General features: G+C 35.3%; 1 protein-coding gene across 1 annotated transcript in view; it reads right to left on the reverse strand.

The window, feature by feature from the left end:
* The window catches only part of KCNU1 (potassium calcium-activated channel subfamily U member 1), a 108,140-nt gene that overhangs the window by 51,551 nt on the left and 36,227 nt on the right, over window positions 1–20,362 (reverse strand). The window contains exons 14-20 of the mRNA XM_015592808.1: window positions 19,279–19,431; window positions 15,445–15,557; window positions 15,030–15,091; window positions 12,119–12,125; window positions 11,394–11,483; window positions 11,159–11,256; window positions 6,174–6,288 (exon numbers count right to left, since the gene is read on the reverse strand). Of these exons, the coding sequence (XP_015448294.1) occupies window positions 6,174–6,288; window positions 11,159–11,256; window positions 11,394–11,483; window positions 12,119–12,125; window positions 15,030–15,091; window positions 15,445–15,557; window positions 19,279–19,431 (638 nt within the window). The remainder of the gene's footprint in view (window positions 1–6,173; window positions 6,289–11,158; window positions 11,257–11,393; window positions 11,484–12,118; window positions 12,126–15,029; window positions 15,092–15,444; window positions 15,558–19,278; window positions 19,432–20,362) is intronic.

The following is a 20,362-nucleotide window of genomic DNA, read 5'->3' on the forward strand; positions in this document are numbered from 1 at the left end:
CCCTAGAAACTGTAAGTCATGTCCTTAGCCCTTGAGTAGATTTTTACTTAGAAACGGTGACTAAGCTTCCCATAATCTTCACCTTGTCAAGTTGGTCTTTTATATATGACCCTAAATAGACAAGGTCTCATCCCTGCCTTTTAGGATATTACACATAAGAATGAAAACATGCAAAAACTAATTACTTAATGCAAATAAACATACTCAGTAAATGATCAGTTGTCACACTAAAATTTTATTCCCATGTTATGAGGGCTGCTTCCTCATATTACCACTCAGCTAAATCAATGGAAATTTCTATAATCACAATTTGACTTCATTTTTCCTAACACCTGTCCACAGAATCACAAAGAACTTTGAAAAGGCCTTTGTCCCTCCTTTTTTACAGCTTCCTAATCTAGCCAAACAGACGGGGTGAGGACAGTGAGAGCAGTGTTAGTGATATGTTGAATTTTCTATGGTATTACTCTGACACTTTTATGAATCCTAAAGCTTTTTTTGTGGTCTATTTTCAAATAACAGTAATAAAATATTGTTTGTTAACCTAAGGAATTCACTTATTTAATACACACTTGATAAATAATTCCCATTTGTGGTACTTTGTTATAGAGTTGTGGCACATTGCTTCTCAGAAATCCAATTTTTGCCTGCAAGTACACGACAAGAAGTAGAAAGAGGTATTTAGAAGGTCTAAAGGAAAGTACCTACTCATTTTTTCCAAATTCTTATCTTTCTATAATCCCTACCACCTTAACTCTTTCATCTGTCTTTGGAACTCAGGCTCATTGTGCTTAAAAAATTATTTTTATATGTGTAGGTCTATCTCTTTCTCCACTTGTATAGCTATACATGTATGTATATATGGATACATATTGTATTATTGTTTTCTTTGGACTTTGTACTGAGACTTGATAAAATGCTTATTAAACTCCATACAAATGGTATACTTTTGATTTCCTAGTTATGGACTATGTTTTATTCAAACAGAAAAGTCTAAGCTTTTTGAGAAGGAAAGCCATTTTACAAGATTAATATGAAAGAATGGAAACAAAGACACTGCTCAGATCTCATAGACTCAGATTCCTGTAGAAAGCTCACATGGATGTACATGAACAAAGAAGAAGAACCATGAATGGTAATTTATATCCACTCTTCTACCTTTGGAAAGACCTTGGAAGCTGGTCTTTAGTAGGAGTTCGGACATCACTGAGGCAAAAGGATGGTGTGTCCCTTGTCCGGATCATTTCAGGCACAGAATTCAATAAGGTGTGCAGAACTGAGAATAAAAATAGAGGAGGGTCCTTCTTCATTCCCTAAGAGAATACTGTGTGTGTGTGTGTGTGTGTGTGTGTGTGTGTGTGTGTAAGGGGACATTGTACCTAAAAGTGAGAGGTCACAGGGACAGATGTCTCAGGAGTCATATAGTATAGGCATAAATTATATAGGGCTGGGAGTGGGTATGCCAGAAAAGAAAGAAACAATTTTTCTCAGTTGGATGAATTTCTCTGTGTCCTTATGGTCTTTATACTTCTCATACTAACATGCTTCTGGCCTGGAAGAGGATATCCTGGCAGTCCTTCTGAATGGACTATAATTTGTTCAGAAACTAAAGACTGACATGGGATCAGTTTTGCTGGAAGGCACTGTGAAATAGCCAAAGAAGGAGCTGGAATTGCCACAAAAAAGAATGTTCTAGAGGGGAAATGGCAAGCTATAGGCAGAGTTGGATGTGGCAAAGTGACTGAAACAGTGGGAGATATTGTATTATAGATCTTCGCTGAAAACCCTATTGATACGCTCCATTGAGGTGATGGTCTGTGGGTGGTAGATAGTAGGTAGTGAAATTTTGGAAGGTCTTAAACTTCAAACCCTCTTCCTCTGAATGTGAAAAATATTAATTGCAAGGCATGGAAATCTACAAGCTAGAGAAACGATGACAGAGAGGGATGGGGGACCAGAACAAAACAACATGAGTCATTTTTCACTTGCTCAACTTTTATTGTGTATTAGGCACTACAGAAAAACTTAATTTGTTTCATCTCATTCAATCCTCCCAACATTTCAATTATTTAGGTTCTAATATTATTTCTATTTTGCAGATGAGGAAACCAAAGCTTAAAGGCTAACGAGAATAGTAAACAAGGGCCCATGCCTACTATAATGACAATCTCGTGGCCGATATTTGCGGGCCACTTGACCTTTAAAGAGCTAAGGCTGGGTTGGGGGTTTAGACATCATGAAAGAGAGAAAAATATAACATTCATGGTCTATGATATCTCTAAAAGAACACAAAGAGTATGAAGAAGTTGATGTTATAAATATGATCTTGGTTATAAATATCACAAAGACTTAGTGGAAAGGTAAGAAAGTACATATTTAGATTTCAATATAGTCTATTAGAATTGAATTAAGCAGACACAGTGAGAGGATTTCTAGGGAAGGGCTGAAATGCCCAAAGACAAACCTACCTATAAGAAATGGCTTTCTCTCCTGACCCAGATCTATCATACACTGCTTGGAAATGTGTGCCTCTCCTTGTTTCAGATTAGATAGCTATCAATATCTACTTGAGTTCATAAACACCTACTTTTAAAAATACTGAATGACTTAATGTGGTTATTGTGTTATATTGGTCTGTCTCACCATAATATGAATTAGTTGTATCTAAATCTTTTCTTTATAATATCTATTTGAAATCAGTTTTACTGAAGAAGTGACTTTTGATAGAGAAGAGGAAGAGAATAAGAAATAATTGTAGGACAGGTAAAATGGGTGAACTCTCCTCAGCTCACCCGAAGTAGGGTGATCAGAGTAAAGAAATTGGAAGCAAAGACAAAGGGGTTACAGGAGTGGTCGAGATGCATTTTTAATTATAAAATGTTGCATAGATATAATTTTATCACCCTGAAAAGGAAGAGGAAGTATTCATCTTCTCGCATATTACATGACCCCTTGATTTAAGGACACAGAACTCAGATGAATAGAGCTAGTGTTTTTTTATTTATTCAGCAGATACATATTCAACTACCATCTATTAAAAGGACTTCTGTGTGCTAGTCTGAGAACTTAACTGCTATTTATAACATTTTTATTCTATGGGAAAGGAAAAGCAGCAGTGATTCAATGAAATATTAGATTATAACTTTTGTTTAAGTTAGGGCTGTCTGTATTGCTTCAAATTCTGAGAATAGAAGAAAGCAGGTTTTGAACTGATCAGAAAACCCACTGGTGGCCTGAAGACTACATCTTTAAAAATATCAAGCCCATTGTCAGCAAACTATAAGTGATATTAATCTGTTCTTGGTATGTGAATGTAATACTATTAACATATGAAAAAATGGATCACAAAGAACACATACCACGCATTTGACATTTATTTTTCCAATATGCCTATTTGTCTCTCTTAAGCCATCAAGTCTATTTTATCACCTATAGTTGTTACTCAGACCATATGTTTACCAATTCACTGGCTGGAGTTATCTTTCCCCTGCAAAAAAAATTAAAAAATAAAAAACAAAACAAATAGCCACTCTATTCTATAGTACTAAGTGGAAGCAAGATCTGTCATTGATCCCATTAACACTGTGCTTAAATCAACTGAGCTAACCAACTTCGTTGATGAAGTATCACAGAAATTCACCCACAAATGGCACCTTTCTACCTAAGGGAATATCACTGTCTAATCAGCAGTATGGCCCTGATTAGTGTTTTTTTAAGCCTCTGTAGTTCATACAAACATAACTTGCTTTTGAATTAAGAGGTATAAGTGAATTAAGTATCATCTTTAGATATAATCTTAAGGGTAACTTACACTTTCTCCTGGATGGGTTACCATCATTATCTCTGACCTGTAGGGGTTTTTTAAGGCATATTCAGGGATCATCTAGCCAGGTGTAAGGCAGATGGGCCCAGTTTGTGGATTGACTAGGCTATTTGGATCAATTCTCCTTTTAGATGACTGCCTGCTTTAGTCCTTTTCTTTATTTATCATAGGTAATGGGAGAATTAAAAACAATGAGAGAAATACCAATAAGTTAAATTATTTTGTTTTTATAACTTTGCTAAACAGTAGTGGGAAAAGTTAGTGAAACGATGACTGTGGTTCTGATTTTCCATGAATTGCCAATCCACTATTATCACAGAGAAGACATGGCAAAGAATAAAAGAAAGCATAAATATGGTCGGCACACTTTAGATTTTACCACATATGTTGTGTTTGCATTATCAAAACAAGTTTTAAATTTGATCATGTTTTTATAACAACTTTGCATTAACATAAACATAATGTACGCACATATATACACATATGCACTATACCAATAGCCAAAAATGTATTCTTAAGAAATTTGAGGTATTATTTCTCACAGCACTCTACCATGAATTCTCACTTCTCATCAGGCTAGCTGGTACATGGAAGGCTCCATGTTTTCCCCATGCCTTGCCCATGTCATATCCTTAATAGGACTTGAGATTTCCACTCTCTTCTACCTTCCCAAATCCCATCTCCCATAGGAAACTTTCTGAAACAATCCATTTAGCCCTCCTTGACCTTTCCCTCCTTTAACCTTTTGCTAGAATCATCAATGCAGCACTTGGAGGAATGCTGCCTTATTGGGCCTCCAATTGATTTTATATGAATTCATCTTATTTCCCCAACTAGATCATATAGGAGTTAAAACATGATTTCTATATTTATAAATGCATTGAGTGTGGTACCTGCTTAGCACATAGTGGTACTCAATAAATACCTGTTTACCAGCCATTTTAAAAGAAAAAAATTATCAGCAAATCCCAATGCTAGTCTGCAGCTGTTTCGTTGCTGTTAAGAGTGAGGCAAAACATAAATTCACAAAATTCCATAATACCTTTCCTCTAAGCAGTTCTTAATCCTTTCTCACAGATTATCTCACTCAGTTTAATAAAATCTTGGAATTAAAGGCAATGAAGGGAAGAAGCCATAATTCCTAGGATTTCTATATTCCTCTTAGTGAACACATGAAATGATGGCACCTTTGGTGGCTCAGACGTTTAATGCTTGCCTCACCTGTAGGAGAGGGACAGTAAAACCTCCACTAACCAGACCTATCAATTCAGAATCCTTAGTTAAACAAAAGCACAAGTTTTCATGTATTAAAAGAAAGAGGTAAATTATAACAAGAACAAGATTAAGAATTTATTTCAAATCTACATCTTTTGAAGGCTTTTCGCTTACTACATTTTCAGTTCAGTTTCGTACACCTTCATAGATATAATGATCAATACTTGCAATAAAAAGGAACATTTAATGAGGACTTACTCTCAGCCAGGAATAAAAAAAACAGTACTTTAAAAATCTAATCTCATTCAATCATTACAAAAACAAAACAAAACAAAACACTACAAAGTATTCATTACTATTATTCTCAGTTGAGATGTCAAAACTGGGACACCTTGAAGTAAAGCAACTTGCTCAAGGTCACACATCTTAGAGCCAGCATTTGAACTTACATTTTGCAATTCCAGAGCATAATGACTATGCTCTAATGATAATACAATATTTACCCATACACAATCACATTTCTCAACCATTAAGGATTTTGTTGGTATAGTAAAGCTACTAAACTGAAATGCTGGCAACATAATACAGAGTTATCCACAATAAAGTTTACAGTAATAGAACTTTTAGATCAACCCTCTATGTGAAATATACTGGACAGGACACCCCCCATCTCTAACCTTGTATTCTAGTTAACGAAGTTTTTCCTGTACTAAAGAGCATAGGAGAGAGTTGGAGAGAAAGAATTTACTGATTCCATATTGTGGATTCCAAAACAAAGACAATCTCATCATTAATTTGTTGGAAATAGGGAATAGATTAATAATAGAAAAGCTTATTCCTATTAGGAATAGTCGAAATTGTGTTCCAACTCACATTTCTAGAAAGGTGATATGAAAATAACTGAGTACATGACCTTTGATTATCATAGATATAAATTATTTGAGGAATGTTGAGAAGGTATATTTGCTTAGCTTAATGATATTGGGGGAAGTAGGAATGAATTTGTGTTGATGAGGAACAATTCCACTGGTCAGTATAGGAGATAATAAAACAAGTATTCTGGTTTAAGTAAAAATTTTCTTGCCCTGTGATTCTCAGAAAACCATAGGGAACAAGGGTTCTCTGAGGCCTTTACCTGGTATTAGCGCTCAAGTTGCTAATCATGCTTGGCCGTTCCCCTGGAAAAGAATCATGCCTTTCTGTATCATGGAATCCTCTCATGGTGCTTTTCTTTTGCACTTCTGTTGTCTCTGCAATAGCATAGCAATCTTAGTGAGTTAGCATAATATCTATTCATAAAAATTTTGGACAATTCTTATTGGCTGAGACATTTCTAGGCCCTTGACTAAGGAAAGGCTGCAGATCTTCAGTAATAGACAACTTCTAAGAGAAAACTCCTTAATTTCCTTTTACAAAATTAGAAAATGACTGTGAGAATTTTAATACCATATAGTATGCTTAAAATAAGTACCTATTGAGTTGCTGCTGTACTTTTTTAATCCATCACTCCTCTTATCTAATCTAAGAGTATAGCATCCAGGAGCCTTCTTGCTGCAAGCAGGATGTAGAGCCACTATAGGACTCAAAGAAAGAAAATACTCCCCTTCTCCCTTCTGCAGATACTGCTCAGATTGCAATTCATTCTACTCAGATATTGCCTCCTTTTATTTATTTTTTATTCAAGGCTTCCTTTTTTTATGCATTTTAACTTTTTAAAAATCTTGATCTTACATGAGCTATGTCTCAAAACATTGGTGAATTTCAAAATCTGGAAATAACACAAAAGCGAATAATTTTCTCATCTGCAAAATGGGGGTAATGCTGAGATTCCGAAGGGTGACTGTGAGGATAAATGCAAGAATGTTTAAAATTTAATAATTAAATGAGTAACGTGAAGTTGCCCTGAGATGAAAAAACTGACACACATGAGCTATTACTTCTTCCTGCACCCTATGTTGGTACTCAATCATGACATTCTTATTCCAGAACCCAGATTCAACCTAGGAATCCTTTCAACACATTAAATAGGCTAGGAAGCCATTTTTGGTCAATAAGAATTGGCACTTGGTATGGTAATAAAAAAATAGCACTCTAAAGAATGCTTTGCAAGTTAAATGTTCCTCTTTCACTCTTCAAGGACTCTGTTATCTGCTTGCCTGAACTTGATCAGAGATGAGATCATCTGGGAAGACATTATTGGCGAGATAAGGTCAAAGAGTAGCTGCCATTGCTACTCTTCTTCCCCAACCCACCTAAGCCAAAGAGACATGGCCTTTTCCACCCTTGTCGATTTAAGAATCATCTCTGTACTTAGACCATTCAGAATAAGGAGTTAATGTGGAATATAACTTTAAACCCATATATTACCAGGTTTTGGTCAGAGGCAGACAAAAAAGGCCACAAAAATGCCTTGGTATCCCTCTCCTTTTGTTGTCATTCTTTCTGAACCATTCTAATGCACAGAAAATCTCAATTGAGTCAAAACACACTTCTGGAAGAAGAGGAACATCCTTTGGATATGTGATTTGCCTGCTTAAATCATCAGTAATTGCATCACACAGGTGTGATAAGAGCCAGGTTTGGCATAAGACTATTCCTTACCTGTAATCCTCAGAAGCCTTCACTTACATATGGAGGCTTGATGAGGGTTTTCAGGTTGACTGATGTTTCCTTATTTCACGGTTACCTTTTGCCCTAGGAGAATGGATCTGAAAGGGAACATCTAAAGAAAAAACTGAAACTAATGTGTTACCATCTGTCAATCCATAAAGGCTAGCCTGCTGAGTACATGTGATAGAAGGTTGAGCTATGGAATGTAAATGGCAACGAGTTCAAACTGGCTTAGGAACAATGAAACTTTCAGGAAGTCTCTGCCTTCTTAAGCCTAACTCTCTAGCCTCTAGCCAACAATATTTGCCAGGTACTAAAAAAAGGGTGTGTGGGGAGGGGAGGTAAGTGGGTGAGGTGAGTGCTACGAACCTCTGGAAATTTTTGCTAAAGCTTTAAATCTTCTCTTACATCATTTTTAATAAAATTTCTTTTGAAAACACATTGATGATTTGTATCATTTTGGAAGATTTCATAATTATTGAGATACATACATATATGTGGAGGTTGGAAAGAACAGCCTGTATAAGGACTGCTGAAGTCTCTGGCTGTGTGTGTGTTGGCAGCCTGACACATAATCTCTTGAGGTGCTTTCCAACACTAAATTCTATAATCCTAATGACCTTCAAAAAAAAAAAAAGACTAAAAGTGCTCTATTTACCAGCTGATAGGGCAGTTAAGAACATGCAATGATCTATTGTTGCTCTTGTCCCCAGTTTCTATGGCACTTCAAACATTTGGGAACAAAGCAAAGAACAAAATAAAGACACAAAGTGACCTCTCTCAAGGCAGTAGATAAGCAACTAAAGTTTCTCTAATTTCATTCGAAGACAGTTTGATCATTTTATTTATTTATATTTTTATCTATATACAGCTGACAGTGTGCAAGTAATTATTTTTTCATATTTTAAGCAAGGAAAAAATGGAATGTATTTTGTCTAACTCTAGACTGATGATGTCTTGCCATGGCTTACTATGACTTCCCTGTGGATATTCTAAAGAAGGTTTCTGGATAAAGTATTAGATATCAAAAAAGACATAGTATCTAAGACCTGTGAATGACTGAAAAAATGCGGAAGTCCTATATGTGGCCAACATTTTAATTAACTTTTTCTCTTCTTCAAGAAGTGATTTCCTTGAAAGCTATGTGCAAACATTTTCCTTTCCTTGCTGATAGCACCACATGTTAAGACATGCCTCATATATGATTTCCATATGAATAGCAATAATTCCACACCTTTCCATCTCCTTTAAGAAATCTTATCATAGTTCAAATAAGTGAAAATAATTCCTATATTATTTGGATAATTCTGAATCTGCTCCAATTTACTAAATAGCTAAATTGTGTAAAATAAGTATAACCTACTAGAGCTTCTCTGCCCATTCTTATTTCATTTGTATTTCAGTGATGAGAAAAGAAATAAGATTCTTTTTGAGTTTATGTTCCCATAGGTAATATGATAATTAACATATATGCAATAATTACCAATTTCCAGGCACTGGTTTTAATGCTTTTTATATTAATATATTCAATTTGTCTACTCTTTGCTAATATTCTTATTTAATCCTCTGAGATATATAATATTATTGTCAACATTTTACAGATATCTGAATCACAAGGAGATATTAAGTCACTTGCCCTAAGCCACACAGCTAAAAAGTGACCCATGCAGAATCCACGTTCTTAACCACTGTAGCATGCTGCCTCTCTGAAATGTTAGATTATGAACTTAAGTGGAGAATCTCTGGTGTGGTTCTAATTTAGAAAAATGAAAGTAATCCAAGGTGGAGGGATTATAATTCATAGAATATCAGACTAGAAAAGGGCCACAGAGGTGATGAGGACTCCCCAGCTTGGAAACGATGGCACTGAGACCCCAGAAGTTAACGTGTCTTCCCTAAACCATAGCTAATGAATGATATAGCTGAACTCAGAATTTGAATCTTCTGGATTGTCATTCAGTAAAGTAGGAGGAAGAAATTAGCGGGACCAAGAAAACTTAATTAGCTCAATAAAATGATAATTATTTGAAAGGAGTGGACTGGGGATACACTTCTCCTGCCCTGAAACGTGAACTATATTCGTCCTGAAATGTGTACAAATCCGAAGTCAGTAAAGTATCTATTTTGTTATCCATTAAAAAGTTTCTAAGTTTTTGAAAGTTAATTATCTGGGAGAATTTCCAGATATTATAATAACTTTTAAATCTATAAGGCCAAGCAGTCCGCTCTACAATGATGTCCTTTTTGGCAGATTTGCCTAGCACCCTCCAGTTTCTAATTCACCCTCACTGTCTACCCATCAGACCGGTGAGCATTTCACAGTACTCTGCTGCCATCGCCTGGCATTCGAAATCAAGAACAGCTGACTCACTCTACCTGCTGTTTAAGAATCTCTGTTCCATTGATAGTGTTCTCCTGAAAGCAGTGTGAGGGGATTGGTAGGAGTGCTGATTGAGGATCAGTATGGAGCAGGAAGAAGAAATTATTCTATTATGGAAAGAATAAAAAATTCTGAGGGCTGTGATAACTACATCAAAGTTCAAAATTGCAAATTGACAGTTTTACTAATATATTCCCTAGATATTATAAAATACATGTCATAGAAGTGGGTAAAATTTGGCATATCTACAAATATGAAGGCAGAGCCTTTCTCTAAACAAAATTATTTCCACCATTATACTAGAGTAATTTCCTGCTTTAAAATATTTATAGTAAAAGCACACTTAAAAGTCAACTAAATAAAGGAGTGATTATTGTTTTATAAAACATTTTTGTTTTAAAAAATGACTGACAGCAGTACAAGCATATGCATGTATACAATTTATTTGCAAAAGTTTGATTTGTGCACTGTATTTACAGAACTATGTCTACTACATGTGACCATGCTAAATTTTCATATAGTATAAAGATATGTATAGTGAGATACATTTAATGTATAATTTTTTTTCTTTTTTATTCACACCCTGTTTAGCGGGATATTTCTCCTACTTAAGCAGCCTCATCTATTGTCTCAAGAAAGATTCCTATTAATATAGATTTCAAAAAGAGTCAATGTTTAACTTTTGAATCCAAAATAGGGTATTAAAGCCCACTTAATCAACAATATTTTTCAGACTGAAACATTTAAGGAAATTACATAGAAACAGTTCTTTTCTATGTCCAAAACTGTCTCAGGTTCTAAAGAGAAAATAAAGACAGGGTTAAGACAGAGCCTTTAGTTTTGTATGTGGAATGGCAGCGTGAGAAGCTCCACAGACCTGCTCCTCAGTGAATTTCGTTTGAATTTCATTTGCCTGGCCTGTGAATGAATTGAATTAGATAACTAGTCAGGTTTCTTTCAGCTCTAAAAGACTGACTTTGCAGGTCTTGTATACCCACTGGGGAAATGTCTGCCACTTGTTGGCCAAGTTCAAGTGGGTATTCTCCTTTAAGAAATGGAAACTCTCCTCTTTCCTTGGCCATGCCCCCAAGAAGCTAAACTGAGGACAGTCAGATATAAAGTGCAGTTACCTGTGAAATGTTGATAGCTCTTGCTTTTGCAGCTACATAGTCCAATTAGCTCAGGAGTATACACATCACCGTGACAGGTGGCACAGTAAAGGAAGGCTCTGGACAATCAAAGCAAATCAAGAATGACTTATGTGAGGCTTAACACAAAGGAAGCATGGCGCTGACTAAGTCTGCCTTCTATTAAGTTGTATGTGCTTTAGGACTTTCTCCCCATAAAGTAATAAAAAAAAATTACCTTCTGACTTCCTTTATAGATTCAGCAATAAAGAACCCTAATGTGTTCTTACGTAGCTTTACTTCTGCAGATGGATTTAGTATCAGACAACTAGAAACAAAAAATAAAAATACAGTAATTTTTCCCTCAAATATCCATGCCAATATTTGCTGTTTCATTCTGTCATTATCAATGGATTCTCTAAGTTGCAGAGTTAATAAGACTCAATCCTTTCACTGCCAAATCTGGTAGAAATGTGAATTTGACTATACTTAATACTCTGATTGCTGCCAAATATGCTGAAAGGAGCCAAGTCACAACATGATTGCTGAGCTGCATACACAGCTGAGCTAAAGGTAAGCTCTTCCCTGGACTGTGTCCTGAAACTGAGATGGTCAAACCAACTCAGATGCATGAAGCCTTGCTAATTTAGGCTATCCAATACCATCTAGGCCAAGGCCACACGGTTCCTAGTTTTATGATCATACTAGTGGCTTTCATCCTTGGGCTACTAGACCTTTAAAATGAAATTATGTCTATTAACCAGCTGGGTTCAAAAGCTCCTTTTATTGCCTATATAATTTTTGAACTTGTATGTTTGACTTAATTTTTGTCTCCCGATTGCAAAATTTTTGAGAGCAGGAACCACATAAATTGTTTCTATTTCTACATTACTTGACCATTTTGATTTTTGATCTTCTTATAGTCTGTGTGTTTAAAAATGCTGTCTTACAAGTTTCATTCACAATCCTCCTTGATGCTACTCCATCATGACTACTTGAGTTCCTCGTATTTCTCCCTATGTTTGTCAGGATCTCCTGTTTTTACTTCCTGTATTTTTTCCCCAGACTTCCACTATGGCGAAGTCTTATAACTCTGTAACTCCCTGCACCTCATTTGTGCATAATGGAAATACTACTTTCCTCCTCTAAAACACATTCCTATTATGTTCGCATTGCACAGAGGTCAAGTTCTATTCTGTTGCTAGGGTACTCCAAAGTAACTTGAAAGTGTTAGAGCCTTTCAAAAACAAAAAGACTTACACAACAAAAGCTTTTCAGCCCAGTGCCAAGAGTAGAAAGCTGTGTTCAGGTAGATTATTATCTGAAACATTGGATGACATTTTCTGAGTACTTACTGACTGATATTAATGAGTAGAATGATTGCTTTAACTTTGAAAGAGAAAGAACATGGATTTGTGCCTCCTGTCCCAAATATCATTGGTTAATGTTCAACAGCTAGCAAGCATATGCTTAATTGTATCATTATCTCTCTCTCTCTCTCTTTTTTTTTTTTTTTTTAAGGACAGTCCTCTTAACTTTTGTTAAATATATAGTTATGAAAATACTATCATGATAATATCTCTGGTTGCATTTGAAAGAGGAGGTGAATGTTCTTTGAAGGTTTTTCCAAACTGGTATTATTGCTTGATCCCCTTCCCTCATGAATCATGGCCAGTTGCTTTGTGAGAGAATGTTCCCTACTGGAACAAACTCAGAACGTTATCTGACTGGGTCAGATCTAGCTTTATCTTTTAGCAGGTGACAAATTATTCCCTAAGACAAATCTTTATGATTATCTGAGGTTTTTGCAAGTCTTAGAGTATATTTAAGCATATTGATAAAAAGAGACAAATAAAAGGTGAAAAAAAGAGGTTTTCCCCATTTTTCAATATACTCACCTAAAGCCCAGCCCTTGAGATGCCCTATTTTTCTTCCATTTTTATAGATGGCTGTGGCAGATTTAGTACAACTTGGTGATCAGAAGCACAGTCCTCAGAGCCAGACTAAGCTCAGATTCTGGCTCTGCCACTTGGGAGTGGTATGAGCTTGGGGAAATAACTTAACCATTCTGGGCTTCAGCTCCCTCCTCTGTAAAATGGGACTAATAATTATGCACTTCTCACAGCACTGTTGTGAGGATTTAAGAGATAACATAAATAAAATGCTTACAGCACGTTAGTCGTGAACTAGCAATCATATAAAAAATTTCTATTGTCAATATCTTGCCAAATCAGGATTTAATTCCTTTGATTCACCAGACCTCTTGGTGAGAAATCAAAGTTAAATCTATGTTAGAGCAGGTTCCTCTTTTATTGTGGGTAGATGCATCCCAGACAGTAAATAACACCAGGACCTCTCTGATATATACGGAAATTAATTGTTTAATGAATATTCATGCTTTTGGTCTATGATGTCCTAATAGTCATCCTAATAATGTTTATAGACATCTAGAATCTCAGAGTTGAAAAGGATTTAAAAGCATTTGGTCCAGTCATTTCCAAATGCTAGTGAATAAACTGACTTAAAATATTTTTAGGCCCCATCCATGGAGATTTTTGATTTTGTAAAGTTCAGACATGGAGTTTTGGACTCTATTTGTCTTTAAAACTTTGCAAATAATTCTGATGCATAGCCTAGGTTGCTGAAGGCTAAAGATGCTAAAACTTTGTCAAGTTTTGGGCCAGTCTGAAACCTAAACTGCCTGGTTTATGATGCTAAGACTCCATCCCTTTTACCATGACTTATTTTCAGTAGAAAGGCCATTTGTGCATAGGTTTATATTTTGAGATTTTTTTTTTTGAGCATGGTAGGTTTATTAAATAGAGTTTAGCCAGCTAGACAATACTATTTGTTACTCTCTCCTTAATGACTTGCTTTGCACAGTACCCTTCTGTATTCTCTCTATTTCACTGATCTGTTGATCTTTCCAACCTTTCATATAGAATCATTTCTTTGTAGTCCATCTGCTATCACTCAAAATTATTGAATTTTGATTGCTTCCTTGTAATTCCAGAGTTACTGGTAATATCAATTTTAGATCTGGATGGGGTTTTAGTTATTAATATGATTTCCTCATTTTACAGATGATGAACACCTTTCCAAGACCATAGTGCTAGCAAGTCATAATCAGGATCAGAATTTAATGTGTTGATTCCAATTTTGTTCAAGTTAGTCTTACACTAAAAACCACACATAAGCCAATGTCTCTCTTGTTCCCCATCCATTTAAGACCCGACTTTTTCTTATTTTTTCAGCATCTTTTCTCTCCTTATCATTGTAACTAATTCTCTATTTGTCATGGATTTTATTTTTTGATTACATGAGAACTTCTCTTACTTCTCATACTGTTCAATATGTGTTCTCAGGAAATGCTGGTGGTCTGATAATGTTACCTCTTTCCTTTATTTACCCTATCAACAGCAGACTTTATGAAGTAGGCCAAATTCTCATTTTGCCATATTTTTCATATTTGTTTCTAAGAATGGAGAAAACATTATTATTACAAATAATTCAATTTCATAGTATGGTTTCATGGTCAACACTTGCAAGATCTGGTAATATATTAAGAGGAACAGATCTGAGAAGGTGACTATTTCTTCTCTCCCCTGTTCATGAGAAAGAATTGGGGCACGGTCATAGTAACAAAAGCAAAGGGCCTGTTTACCCACTAAGGTAATGATTCTAACCCCAATCATTAGAGATATTAATACATGCACTGCAGCAGCTTGGGTGCCCAATAAACTGACTCTCAACAGATGGCAAAAAGATTAGATGTAGCTATAGTTTTGGAAAATTCATAATCATAAAGATTGTCCTAAAAAAAAAAACAAACAAAAAACCTCAAGATATTTGAAGCCCCATTAGTACCGATAACTGGAAAACATGGATTTGTATTCGATGGCTATCAGCATGAGGTGCATCTTCACAAAACAGAGCCTGGAAAAGAAGAAAAGCAATTGTGAGGAAAGAGAAGACAGTAGTTCCCAATAATAAGACTAACACTTTGTGCTCTACACCTGGGGAAACACCAGCACCTCGGGAGAGGAAGGGCCTCCCAAATTTATAATTTTCATCCTGAAGTAACTTATAGCCAGTGTGCCAACTAGGACAGAGATAAAATTGTCCCACAACTCCTAGGTTGCAGAGACTCAGAGTTATTGACTCTTATATCTTTTATTCTTATATCTTCAGTGCTTGTCCTAGAACATGGCTTACGATGTGTCATCAATTAACGTTGTTGAAAGAACGTCATTGCATGAAAATAGAGGAAAGTATTTCTTTTAACTCACCGGGAAACTTCAGGAAAAGTCATTCCAGCAAAGTCATCAGAGAGACGTTGAGTCAGGACTTTGTTCTTCAGGCTGCTTAAAAAATTTTTTTGCCAGGGCTTTTTAAGAGAAACCTGGAATATACAATCATGCCACATAACACACTTGACATAGAATATGAGTTGTTAAAAATATATGAGATGTTATAATTCAGGTTGTTATTTTGCTAAGCAGCAAACTAGTACCCATTGCATTTAGGTCATAGAAAGAAGATTTGTCCTAGTGCTTAACTGGAGAAAAGTCTAAAGAAAAACTAAAACTCCAACATATATCTCAACTATTTTCACTAGAGGGTTCAGAATGAAGTGGAAGCATCATGACCTAGTTTATTCCCAGATGGCACCCAAGACACCTTCTTGGAAATCAGAATTCTCCCAAAAATTTCAGCAAAGTAGACTGATTTTTTAGTCGGCAACAATGAGATGAGAAGGATAATACAGAATCTAAATTGTCTCTCCTTAGATATGGCTGTTCAAGATTAGTTTTTTAAACATATTAGTTTTCTACTGACTAACTACAAGCATACCTCATTTTATTGTGCTTCGCCTTATTGCACTTCACAGATGTTGTAATTTTTACGAATTAAAGGCAAGGCCCCCGCAAATGGCCAACGAATATATGAAAAGATGCTCAACATCACTATTAGGGAAATGCAAATCAATGAGATACCATCTCACACCTGTTAGAATAGCTGTTATCAACGTGACAAGTAATAACAAGGGTTGGAGAGGATGCAGAGAAAAAGGAACCCTCATACACTGCTGGTGGGACTGCAAATTAGTACAGCCACTATGGAAAACATTTTGGAGGTTCCTCAAAAAACTAAGAATTTATCTACCAAATGATCTAGCAATCCCTCTACTGGATATTTACCCCAAAGACTTGAAAATTCATATCCAAAAAGATATTTGCACACCGATGTTCATAGCAGCATTATTCACAGTGGCCAGGACATGGAAGCAACCGAAGTGTCCTACGATAGATCGTTGGCTAAAGAAGCTATGGTACATATACACAATGGAATATTACTCAGCCATAAGAAGAGATGAAATACTGCCATTTGCGACAACATGGATAGACCTTGAGATAATCATGCTAAGTGAAATAAGCCAGACAGGAAAACTTGCAGATCACATGATATCACTTATTTGTGAGATAGAAACCTAAAAGCAAGAAAGGAACAGGGTAAACAAACAGAGACTCATGGACATGGACAATAGACTAGTGGTTACCAGAGGGGAGGAAGGAAGTAGATGGGATATAATGGGTAAATGTAGGTGACAGAAAGAAATCTAACTATGGGAGGTGAACACACAATGTAAATATATATATATGCCTTACTGTTAAAATATACAGCTGAAACTTACTGGATTTTGTTAACCAGTATCACCATAAAAAAATTAATTAATTAAAATTAAATAAATAAAAATAAAGGCAAGGCCCTCTGCCAGCAAAAGGATGATGACTCATTTCATTGAGATACTCGCTTTACTGCGATGATCTGGAAGCAAACAATATCTCTGAGGTATTCCTGTAACTATATATCATGCAGCTTTGACATGGCAGAACAGTCCCCTTAAAGCCCATAATATCAGATGAAAGTCTGGAATTTCTATTAACTCTGAAATATTGAGGCCATGGAGAGTTAAAGCCAGTTCGGAAATATTCCTCAGATGGCCATCTTGTGGTTTAGAAAAAAAAAACAAAACAAAACAAAAATGAACACAGAAACAACAATTTTTCCCCTGCTAAAGAGGACCACTATTTCAGACAATCCAGGCACCTCCTACCTCTTTCCAAAATTCAGCTGAATCTCCTGCTCTTTCCCACTCTCTTAAATGTTTCTGTTGAGGGGAGTTCACCCCATTGGGCAGTTCATACCATTATTTAAGCCCCTTTTATTAAACAAATTGGTTTAGTGCTTCTAATCTAAATATTTCAGTTTTGGAAATGCTAAAAAATGGAGAAGAGTTTATTTTTAAAAGAGGAAAAAGGGAAACAGGAAGGCAAGATGGATTTTGGATTTGGATAGTAAAATGAGGGAGCTCATTTAAATCAGATAGATTATATCCAATCTAAATTTAAGACTGTAAGGAAATGTTCTGTGCCTAGAACCAACTGGAAATGCTCTTCAGACTACAATCTCCCACCACATAATATAGTAACGAACGAACAAACAAACAAGCAAAAACACATTGTATTGATCCTTTTAATTTGAGTACTCAGAAGGTTTAACTCAATACTTGGAAAATCAAGATAATAGCTCTCATTCATAGACGCAGAAACTGACAGAGAAAGTAAATGTCTATCTAATCTGAGAAAAACGGGATATAAAACACTGGAGTCTGGCCGTTAACAGTTTATCATAGAATCTAAAGCACTAGAGCAGAGTACAGCATTAAAGAATCTCACTCTGATTATGCTCAGTTTAGGATTTCTGAAAGTGAATTTTAGACTTAGAATTCTCCTTCCTTTTATTTTCTCCAGCCACGGAGATTAAAATCACAATCATCACAACAGATATTGCAGTTATCTTCCACTTTCTGAGCATATGACAGAGACAAAGACAATTTCCTTACAAGCCATTTCCAAGGCCATACACAGTACCACTAAGTGAAGGTTAAAGCATGTTCATGTGACCTCATCAAGGCTCATTTCCTACTGCCTGACGGTCATTTCTATTTATCTGTATATGGTATCTCCTCATATTCACAAATGGAATTACACAATTCTGTGTGCTCCAGTTAGCATTTTGTTGGCCAGAGTATCTTTCACTCCCCTTTAGCTTTTCCTTTACAGCACCATTAAAGGAACCAAGAAGATATAAATTTTTTTTGAATTAATTGAACAAAGGAAGTAAAAGTTCGAAGACAGACCAAGAGGGAAATTAAGTGTAAAAAAAGGCAGATGTGGATTCACAATTAAATGCAGAGAAAGGTCACTCACTCTCTGAAGGAGTTGTGGACAATAGAATACCAGGCCCAGCTTGGGGTTAAATACCTTTCTTAGAGTATTTCATAAGCATGGCATTTGGAGGGCTTTACTTTGTATCATGTTAATTCATTCCAGTTGTCCCTTTTATCTGCTTATTTTGTCTCGGACAAAAGTATCATGAGATATGATATGGGAGACTATGAGTATATACCCAACAACCAGATACATAGGGTATAGTAATGAGACTGTAGGTAGGACAATTCTAACTTTCCTACTCACTTACTGTATGACAGAGTTAGTTTCACTGACCCATTACTGGAATACTATCTTAAAATATTACTGAATAGAAACATAATGTGTTTAAAATGCATAACACATAGTAAGCATTCGATATATGGTCACTATTATTATTACTACATGGAATGTCACAAAAATAACATGGAAAATTAGATTTTAATTATCACTTGCATTATATCTTTGTTTGATAAATATAAGTATTATTATATTGATTATTTTGTATTTATTTTATATTTAGATATATGACTTCCCCAACTCAAAGTGATTCTTTAGTTATAAATACATTTATATTCATAACATCATAGAGCATGAAGGAAGCAGGGTTATAATTTCTATTTTTCAGATAAATATTCTTAGGCAAGAATAATATAAATAACTTTTTTAAGATCAGTGCAGTACCTAGGAATTCAATCTAGGTCTCTCAATCCTCTCTCAACTCAAGTAGAAATCAAATCTCATTTCTTGGAGCCTTCTTGCTCTTCTCAATTTTTATACCTATTTCTAATCCTAATATGTGAGAACCTAGGGATAGAGCCAAGATTCAACATCAATTTACAAGTTTACCTTTTTGTTTTGCTCAACGAATAGAGTTGTGAGAAAAGTGCACAGGCCTGGCACCAAACAGCCTTGGGCAATAAATCCAAGCTTTAATTCAGCAAAGCAGATGATATTGTCCCCAGTAGCCCAGTTCCAGCTGGGAATCTTTGGCAGAAAAACCTGTTTCATGGTAAAAAGTAGGTCAATTATTAGAAATAACTATAATTTGAGAGAGTTCTTTGTAAATGAATATCTCTATTTTACTTTAAAGCATTTATTGTGCTCAGGTCAGCAGAAATGATAAGAATTTAGCATTTAGAAGCGGTTAGTGGTCAACTGCCCCACTTTTTAAAACGAGAAAAGCTAGAGTTGCAAAAGCAGGTCAAGTGGTTTAGATTTCTGATTATACTGTGAATTTATAATCCTTTTTGTTTGGATTGGGGGGCGCATTTATTGAGGTATAATTGATAAATAACACTACATTAGTTTCAGGTGTACAACATAATGGTTTAATATTTGTTATACATTGCAAAATGACCACCACAACAGGACTAGTTAACATTCATCACCATAGTGATTGTAAAAGTATTTTTATGATGATAACTTTAGAGATTTACTTTCTTAGCAACTTTCAAATATACAATAAGTATTATTAACTATAGCCCTCATGCTATATATTTATACTGCCATGATTTATTTATTTTTTAACTGAGAGTTTGTAGTTTTTGACCTCTTTCGCCCATTTTCTCCACTCCCATCCCCACCTCTGACAACCACCAATCTGCTCTCTGTATCTATGAGTTCAGGGTTTATTTATTTTTTTCACATTCTATATATAAGTGAGATCATACAGTATTTGTCTTTCTCTGTCTGATTTATTTCACTTAGAATAATGTCCTCGAGTTCCAATCATGTTGTCACTATGGCAAAATTTCCTTCTTTATTTATAACTGAATATTATTTCAGTATATTTGTATATATGTATACATATAAATATACATGTAAGTATGTGTATATGTATATGTGTGTGTGTACACACACACACACACACATAGATAGATAGATAGATAGATAGCACTTAGTATTATGTATCATAATCATCATAATCATC

This window comes from Pteropus alecto, unplaced genomic scaffold (assembly GCF_000325575.1).
Source record: "Pteropus alecto unplaced genomic scaffold, ASM32557v1 scaffold24, whole genome shotgun sequence".
Classification (NCBI taxonomy): Eukaryota; Metazoa; Chordata; class Mammalia; order Chiroptera; family Pteropodidae; genus Pteropus; species Pteropus alecto.